The sequence below is a fragment of the Rhodotorula paludigena genome, assembly GCF_050403205.1.
Source record: "Rhodotorula paludigena JCM10292 DNA, Rt_paludigena_JCM10292v1_ctg88, whole genome shotgun sequence".
In the NCBI taxonomy this organism is placed as follows: domain Eukaryota; kingdom Fungi; phylum Basidiomycota; class Microbotryomycetes; order Sporidiobolales; family Sporidiobolaceae; genus Rhodotorula; species Rhodotorula paludigena.
In genome coordinates, this window is record NW_027481370.1 from 44956 (window position 1) to 53192 (window position 8237).

General features: G+C 65.5%; 4 protein-coding genes across 4 annotated transcripts; 2 read left to right on the forward strand and 2 right to left on the reverse strand.

The window, feature by feature from the left end:
* Nucleotides 1–16: 16 nt before the first annotated feature.
* JCM10292_001758 (ABC transporter ATP-binding protein) lies at nt 17–2670 on the forward strand (the record flags this gene model as incomplete). The annotated part of the gene is made up of 6 exons (XM_076652734.1): nt 17–460; nt 532–1457; nt 1558–1964; nt 2064–2265; nt 2327–2428; nt 2487–2670. The coding sequence occupies 6 exons, from the start codon at nt 17–19 to the stop codon at nt 2668–2670; spliced, it is 2265 nt and encodes a 754-aa protein (XP_076501727.1).
* Nucleotides 2671–2902: 232 nt separating this feature from the next.
* Nucleotides 2903–5049, forward strand: JCM10292_001759 (uncharacterized protein; the record flags this gene model as incomplete). The annotated part of the gene is made up of 6 exons (XM_076652735.1): nt 2903–3691; nt 3748–3805; nt 3866–4002; nt 4066–4146; nt 4214–4329; nt 4443–5049. 6 exons carry the CDS (start codon nt 2903–2905, stop codon nt 5047–5049), a joined length of 1788 nt encoding a protein of 595 aa, XP_076501728.1.
* Nucleotides 5050–5230: 181 nt separating this feature from the next.
* On the reverse strand, nt 5231–6073 carry FIS1 (Fis1p; the record flags this gene model as incomplete). The annotated part of the gene is made up of 5 exons (XM_076652736.1): nt 5231–5322; nt 5435–5512; nt 5587–5688; nt 5775–5951; nt 6052–6073. The coding sequence occupies 5 exons, from the start codon at nt 6071–6073 to the stop codon at nt 5231–5233; spliced, it is 471 nt and encodes a 156-aa protein (XP_076501729.1).
* A 516-nt stretch (nt 6074–6589) lies between these two features.
* Nucleotides 6590–8062, reverse strand: FRQ1 (frequenin; the record flags this gene model as incomplete). Its single annotated transcript, XM_076652737.1, has 7 exons — nt 6590–6619; nt 6700–6752; nt 6876–7058; nt 7162–7251; nt 7381–7508; nt 7572–7596; nt 8002–8062. Coding segments are annotated over 7 exons (570 nt in total), but the record flags the coding sequence as incomplete, so codon positions are not given.
* Between the last annotated feature and the right edge of the window lie 175 nt (nt 8063–8237).

Here is an 8237-nt window from a genome sequence, read left to right on the forward strand (position 1 = left end):
GTTCTCGCCGCCTCGGATGGCGTCGTCGTCGCGACTCGCGTTCGGCGCAGCACGACGGCCCCATCCCCTCGCGCCTTGGTTCCCTGAAGCGTGCAGTCGAGCAAGAGGACTCTCTCAAGCGCCGAACCGCGCATTCTCCGCCGCCGCGACTCTCTCGGCTCCGTCTCCCGTCTTCATCGGCCTTCGCCCGTCCTCCCGTCCCGCCGTCTCTCCCCTCGCACACCTGCACAGGCGGATACCGCCGGTGACGAGCGTGCGATTGGCTGTGACAGAGGCGGGGAAGGGCGCGGGAGCCGAGTCGAATGAGGCGAGCGCGCAGGCGGACAAGGCCGTCGCTCCCCCCGCAACAGGCGATGAAGAGGCTCAGAGCCTCAAGGAGAAGGTCAAGACGGGCGAGGTGCGCAGGCTGGTGCAGCTTGCGCGGCCAGAGCGGAAAACGATCGGGTTGGCGATTGGCTTGGTGCGTCGAAGCTCGCCTTCTCGCCCCAGCGCTCTCGGCGCCGCGTGCTGACTTCCAGTTGCGCCACACAGTTGTGTATCTCTTCCGGTGTCTCGCTCTCCATCCCTCTCGGCATCGGCCGCATCATCGACATCTTCTCGGGCCAAAGCACCGGTCTCCCCGTCTCTGTTCCCGCCGCCGCCGGTCTCCTCGCCCTCTTCTTCGCCGTCGGTGCTGGTGCCAACATGGGCCGCACTATCCTCATGCGCATCAGCGGTCAGCGCATCGTCGCGCGGCTGCGCGAGGCCGCCTACGCCAACGTTCTCAAGCAGGACATCGGCTGGCACGACCTGCAGGGCCAGGCGAGCAAGACGGCATCGGTCTCGACGAGCTCGGCTGCACCCGCCGAGGCCAAGACGACCGCCGTCGCGACGACCAAGGATACCGGAGTCCGCTCGACGGGCGACATCATCTCGCGCCTCGGGTCTGACGCCGGCATCGTCGGTGAGAGCCTGACGCGCGAGCTGAGCGACGGTCTCCGCGCCGTGGTCACCGCTACCGTCGGTATCGGCGCCATGCTGTGGATCTCGAGCAAGGTGACGGCCGTCATGCTCCTCATCGTGCCGCCCATCTCGGTCGCGGCCGTCTTCTACGGCCGCTTCCTCAAGCAGCTTTCGCGCAAGACGCAGAAGGCCGTCGGTGAGATGGTCGCCGTCTCGGAGGAGCGCCTCGGCGCGATCCGCACCGTCCAGGCGTTCAACGCGGTCGAGCCGACCGAGACGCGCCGGTTCAAGGAGAAGGTCGACAAGGTGTTTGAGCTCGCCAAGACCGAGGCGTGGGCTTCGGGCCTCTTCTTCGGCGGCACGGGCTTTGCCGGGAACGCGACCGTCATTGCGCTGTTGACGTACGGCGGCACGCTCGTCGCGCGCGGCGAGCTCACCGTCGGACAGCTCATCTCGCTCCTCACGTACACTGTCTACGTTGGGAGCAGTCTGGCGGGCTTGACCTCGTTCTTCGGGTGCGTAGGTTTCCGCCTTGCGGATGTCCGGCAGAGAACCTCTGACTCTGTGCAAAGCAGTCAATGTCTCGGCGAGACTGACGAGGCATTCCATTCCCAGCACGATCATGAAGGGCCTCGGCGCCTCGTCGCGCATCTTTGAGCTGCTCGACGCCCGCCCGCTCACCGTCAAGCTCGGCGTCGGTCGTCCCCTCCCAGTCACGACGCCTCCCCGCCGCCTCACGTTCGACAACGTGCACTTCAGCTACCCGTCGCGCCCGCACGCCGAGATCCTCCGCGGCGTCAACCTGACCATCGAGCCGGGCACGATCGTCTCGATCGCGGGCGGGTCCGGCTCGGGCAAGTCGACGCTCGCCAACCTCCTCGTGCGCTACTACGACCCGACGCAGGGCCGCGTCATGTACGGCGACGACGACATCCGGGACTACACGGCCGAGTCGTGGCGCCAGAGGATCGCCATCGTGCCGCAGGACCCGGCGCTCTTCTCGACGACAATCGCAGAGAACAGTGCGTCGCGTTTGATGCACTCTGTGATGCCCCATCGCCTAGCGAGGCTGCAGCCTGCTCATGCACTTGCTCCAAACTGACGCGCGCTCGTTCCCACAGTCGCATACGGTCGACCCGACGCCACTCGCGCCGAGATTGAGGAAGCCGCACGCCTCGCCAACTGCGGATTCATCGAGACGCTGCCGCGCGGGTTCGACACGCAGGTCGGGGCACGCGGCGCGCAGCTCTCGGGCGGGCAGAGGCAGCGACTGGCGATTGCACGGGCGCTCTTACAGAAGCCCAGGATCCTGGTTGCCGACGAGTGCGTCGCGGTGCTTACTCTTTTTTTGCGCTTCATTCGCTGACACGATGCCCATTTACAGAGCTACGTCGGCGCTTGACGCGGCGAGCGAGAGCCTCGTCAATGAGGCGATCGCCAACATCAGCGCGAGCCACCAGCTCACGACGATCCTCATTGCGCATCGGTGCGTCTCGGTTCGTTTCCTCCATGTCCGTACACGATGTTCACTCTTTGCGCTGCAGCCTGTCGACGCTCAAGACGGCCGACACGGTCGTCATGATGGAGAACGGCGTCGTTGCCGAGCAGGGCTCGTACGAGGAGCTCGCGCGCGAGGGCACGCGATTCAACTACCTCGTGCGGAGTCAGTTGCTCGGCGGCCCTCCGTCGGCGACTACGGGGACGAAGAGCGAGGTGCTGAGGCCATGAGCGGGGGAAGGGAAACTGGAGGAGCGCCGAGGTTACTAGACAGCGTCATATCGCAGTTGCACATACCCATTTCCGCTGCTTGCCCCGTTCGAGAGTGTAGAGAGCTGGCCAGTGCATGCAACCGACCAGGTACTGCTTGTTGTGTGCTGGCAGCGATTGACGACGAGCTCATCAGTTTGATCGCCTCGACCCAGATTCTGGCCTCGCCTCTCTGCGCTGCGTGAGCCCGTAGATGGGCCGCAACACGCCCAAGAAGGCCAGTCCCGCGCCCCGCTCGCTCTCCAGCCGCCTCGGGCTCGCTGCCACTCCCGCTGCTCCTTCCCCCCTCCGCGTCGAGTCGACGCCCGCCGCGACCTCTCGCTCTGCCTCGACCAGCCGCACAGCCTCGCCCGCCAGCACCTCGGCTGCGACCGCCATGCCCGCTCAGAAGCGCGCATTCGACGACGACGCGGGCCCGTCGACTCCGGCTGCAGGAGCCGCCGCCGCCGCCGCAAAGAAGGCTAAGCGGAGACCGCGCCGCAAGGGCAAGGGCCCGGCCCTCGCGCTAAACGGCACGCCCGGCGGCAAGGACGACGACGAGGATGCGCTCGAGGAGGGCGAGGTCGTCGAGGGCGACTTTAGCGACCTCTTTGTCGTCGACACGACGCCTGCGGCTGTCAAGGACAAGGACCGCTTCCAGCCGACCGAGGCACAGCCCTCACCACTCAAGGCGGGCGCGGCGCCTGCGCTCGCGGAGGAAGAAGACTCGGCGACTCTGCCGCTCGCGGTGAGCGAGGGCAAGGAGCTCGCGGCTGACACGGACGATGCGCCGGTGGACGACGCGGCGATGGACAGCGACGATGTCATGCGGGCCTTCGCTCAGGAGGTCTCGCTCACGGACGACGGGTCGGAAGACGATGACGACGGGTCTTCGTCGAGCGACGACGAGGATGGCCTCAGCGAGGGTTTAATGCTGTACGACAATGAGGACGACCTGAAGAAGGCGATCCAGGGTCGTATCGTCGACGACAGCTCGGCACCTGTGCGTTCCTCTCCTCTCACAACACTCCTGCAATCAGGGCTCATCCGACGAGGCAGGTCACGGGCCGCTACTACAAAGAGGCGGACCTCACCAAGACGTGTGTACTCTGCGGAGGTGCGTCCCTACTTTCTGCTTCCGCATCGAGTCGTAAGCTGACCCGCTTGCGCGCCGCAGAGCCGGGGCACACCTCGCGCGACTGCACGCACTCGCAATGCTTCATCTGCGGCGCGATCGACTCGGACCACGAGGCGCGCAACTGCCCTGTCGCGCTCATCTGCGTGTCGTGCGGTTCGCGAGGCCACTTTGCGAGGGTGCGTCGCCATCGCTTACTGCCCGCCTGCCGTGCGTGCGATGCTGACTCGCTCATCGCGCAGGAGTGCACTGTCAATCCGAATTCGCGAGGGAGCTTCTCGCAGCGCTGCACCATCTGCCAGAGCGGGAACCACATGACGCCGGTACGTCCCTCCTTGCGAGTTTCTCTCTGTGTGCGCAAGTGTCTGACCTTTCACGCCGCTGTTGCAGAACTGCCCGTCGCAGTGGCGCATCTATGACACGACAGGCCCAAAGCCGCCGAAACGGAAGCTCCAGCTTTCGTGCGCAAATTGCGGCTCGAATAAGGATCACTTCATCGATGATTGGTGAGTCGTTCGCTCGATGAGGCAATGTGCACGGGTGTGCAAAACATTTGGTATCCCTGCTTTGCGCAGCCCAGCGGTGAAGACCTGTACTCACTCGCGCTCGCGCTTCACAGTCTCCTACCACGCGGCCACCCGATGAAGTACGCCGACCCTTCGGCCTTCAACCGCGCCGCCCTCGGCCCCGCCTACGCCTCGTCCCTCCCCGCCTACTCGGCCGCCGGGCCCTCCGGCGACATGGGCCGGCGCAAGGGCGGCCCGACGGGCAAGCTCGACCGGCGCCCGCTCGCGGCTGCGTACGGCGCCGACGACGACGATGGGGGCGGGAGCGCGGCCGACGACGACTGGTTCGCGAGCCGCGCGAGGACGCAGGCTTCCCGCGGCGGAGGCGGGCGATCAGGCGGGCGCGGAGGAGGAGGGGGGGGAGGCGGTGGCGGCGGAAGGGGAACGCACATCCACTTTTCGGACGACAGCCGGAGCCGGTTCGATCGCGGCGGCGGGGCGAGCGGCGGCTACCGCGACCGCGACCGCGAGTACTCGGGGAGCGGGTACGACTCGCCGCGGGACGACTGGCGGAGCATGTGCGGCGGCGGCGGGGACGGCGGGCGGAGAGGCGGCAAGGGGCACAGCGCGGGCGGGAGGGGGCCACCGCCGAGCTTGCTGGATCGGGTGGGCGGGAGCGGAGGAGGGAGACAGCCGCGGTATCGCGGCGGATATGTCTAGCCAGTTCGCACGGACACGCAACAGCTTTATCGCCTCTCGGTTTCTGTGCCATGGCGGCTGAACGGGGATATCGAGTTACAGAGAGGGCAGATACGCGCAACAAGAAGGTGAGCAAGAGGGAGGGTACTGTGCGAACGGGGAGACCGAGTCGAGCGAGCGAAAAGAGGTTGTGAGAACGGCTCTACCGCCTGCCGCGGCTGCTCATGAGCGCGGCAAAGAGGATGCCTGCTGCAGCGGCTGCGCCACCGGCGATCGCCATCCCGACGTAGCCCTCTGTGCGAGCGAGAGGAGTGAAAGAACGAGTGAGCGACGGCGCTCGACGAATCTAAGGCGAGTCGCTGTGCGAGCTCCTGCGACTCGCCAGTCCAGCGAGACGAGGACGCACCCTTGGCGACGGCCTGCTCGACGAGCTGGTCGAGGCTCTGCGCCTGGATGTTGTTCGGCTCCTTCTCGAGCAGCAGTCCTGCGGCGCACGCGAATCCGGGGCATCAGCCCTCGCTCCTCGCTCCCTGCGTCGCCTGAAGGAGGGCAGCGCACCGTTGTAGCGCTTCGACTCGGGGTAGTTGCCGAGCTTGTAGTGCCCGACGGCGAGGAAGTAGAGGCACTCTCGTCGGCGACTCGGCTCGGTGCGGTAGATGTCTGCGTAACGAAGAGGATCAGGCTCTACGTCAGCTGATATGGAGACTCGGCAGCAGGACGAGTGAGGCGCGGGCGCTCGCACGCACCCATGAGGAGCGCGACGCCCTCGCCGACCTCTGTGCGGCTGTCGCTCTTTACGCTGCCCCACGCATAGTTGAACTTTGTCTGGACCGAGACCCAGCCCTTGGCCGTCTCGTCGAGGTACTGCTGCCGCAGCACGGCGAGCTCCGAGGCGGTGAGCGGCGACTGGGCGTCGACGGCGGCTGGAGGGGAGCGATGATGATGAGGAGACGAGGGGAGGAGAAGCGAGTTAGTGGGGCACGCGGACGGGTTGGCTGGGCAGCTGGAAGAGTCTGCACGCACCTGGAAGGACGTCGGAAGGCATCGAGGGCGGGACGAGGGGAACGGAAGCGGCGAGAGCTGCCGGGAGGCGACGGAGGCGGTGCAACCTCGACTTGCAATTCAACGCGGCAGGCGGACTGGACCAAGTGCAGGATCTTCTAGCAAGCTCTCAAACGTCCAGCAGAGCCGGCGTATACGCAAAACCAGAGTAGCCGCCACCTCTCCTAAGTCAGTTCCGAGCGAAGAAGGCGCACGACTCTTCAGATGCGCCGCAGAGCGGGGTTGCACGTAGTCATACAGTTTCAAGACCCGCTGAGAACGAGTATAGGGGACGGGTGGGCGCATGCTGGGAGAGCGTGATTCGAGAGAAGGGGAAAAGGACGGGGCGTTGACACGAGGCAGAGGCGGTTCCGACTTGGGCAATGAGCCAAGGAAGGTCGCAAGACGTGAAGAGAGAGGGTAAGACGAGTACAACAGGCGGGCTTGGCTTTGCGTGTCGCGCAGCGGACGAGACGGCGGGTACTGCGGGAGCTGGAGAGACTTTGACGAAATGCGCTGACTAGACGAGGCCGTCGTACAGCGAGAGAGCCTGTGCAGCAAGGAGGAGTTGGATCAGGACCGGACGCTCTGGTTGTAGAGGCGACACCGGCACTCGAGCCTCGCACGCACCTGCACGATGGTCGGGTCCTTCTTCGAGCCTTCCTTGAACTCTTCGAAGGTGACTGTGCGCGCGAATGGGACATCTCAGCGATTGCTCTTGAACTGACAGAGTCGCGTGCCGCAAAAGCACGAGACTCTTGCCGAGGCAGATAACGCCGAGCGGGGCAGATGGAAGCGCGACGCACGCTGGTGGTCGTGGTTCAAGTCCATGAGCGCAAAGATCTTGTTGACGCGCTTCTCGGCCGTGTCCTCGTCCGGCGGGAGCTTGACCATCTCGCCCGTCATGTCGTAGATCGACTGGACAATCTTGAGCATCTCGTCGTACGTGATCAGGCCGTCGTTGTTGATGTCGTACAGCTGGAACGCCCCTGCACGAGTCATCCGTGTGAGTCGACGAATAACTGCGAGTACTGCTCTGTGTTTGCCAAGACGGCAACCTTGAGCGAGCACATCGAGAGTTGGAGGACGCACACTGCAGCTTCTCGTCAAGCTTGCCTCGACTCGTGATCGACAGTGCCGCGATGAACTCGCGGAAGTCGATGGTACCATTGCCGTTCTTGTCTGCGATGCGTAAAGAAATGTATGTCAGCGCAGCCGGGGTTTCCGCCATGGCGACGAGTCGTGCCCTGTCCGCGCGGATGCGCAGGCAGCTGGCCGATTCCGCACAGGAGGAGGAGCGCAGCGACGCACCAAAGACCTTGAATACGTGCTCTGCGAAGGATTTGGGGTTGCCAAAGGGGAAGAACTGCTTGTAGATGCGCGCAAACTCCTCCTGGTTGAGCTGGCCCGACGGGCAGTCCTTGACGAAGCCCTTGTACCTGCGGATGCGACGGTTCGAATGAGCAAAGTGAACGAGAAGGATCCGCAGCAAGGGAACGCACCACTGCTGGAGCTCCTTCTTGTCGACTGCATGCAGGTGCGGCGAAATGAGGAAGCGTGTCAGCGGTCGTGACCTCGACAAGGGCTCACACTCGCGTGTGCGCGCGTGCTCATTGCATCCCAGCAACGTCCGCTCAGCACGAAGGACGCGTGCGCGACACCGCGCGGTGTTCGGCATGGTCCCCCGCCCCAAGTGACGGAGTGCCGAAGGCGGCGCGACGCTGCACGCATGGCCAGCCGAGGACAGATGCCAGCGTGCACGGCCTCGTGGCAGCCCTTTTCACCCTCACAAGCCAGCTCCAGCGTCCCTCGAGAGCGTGCGGAGGCGCGAGAGGCGAGTTCGGGGTCGGGGCGGTGCTGGGTTCCCGCGGCCCGTCGCGCGCCATCACGGCGGTGCGGAGCAGCGAGAGCGGGACGGGAGGGTCGACTGACAGTAGGTGTTTTTCTGGAGGTCCTGGAGGTCCTCTGGGGAGAGCTTGGACTGGGATTTGCCCTGCGATCGAGGATGTGGGCGGTGAGCGCGAGGGTGCGAGGGCGGACCAGCTGGGGGGGGGGGGGGGGTTTGTGGGGGGGGGGGGGGGGGGGGGGGGCGGCACATTGGCGTAAGTATAGTGGGGGGGGGCCGCGCGTGGGCAAATTCCCCGCGCCCCCAGAGTAGCCCCCGCCCT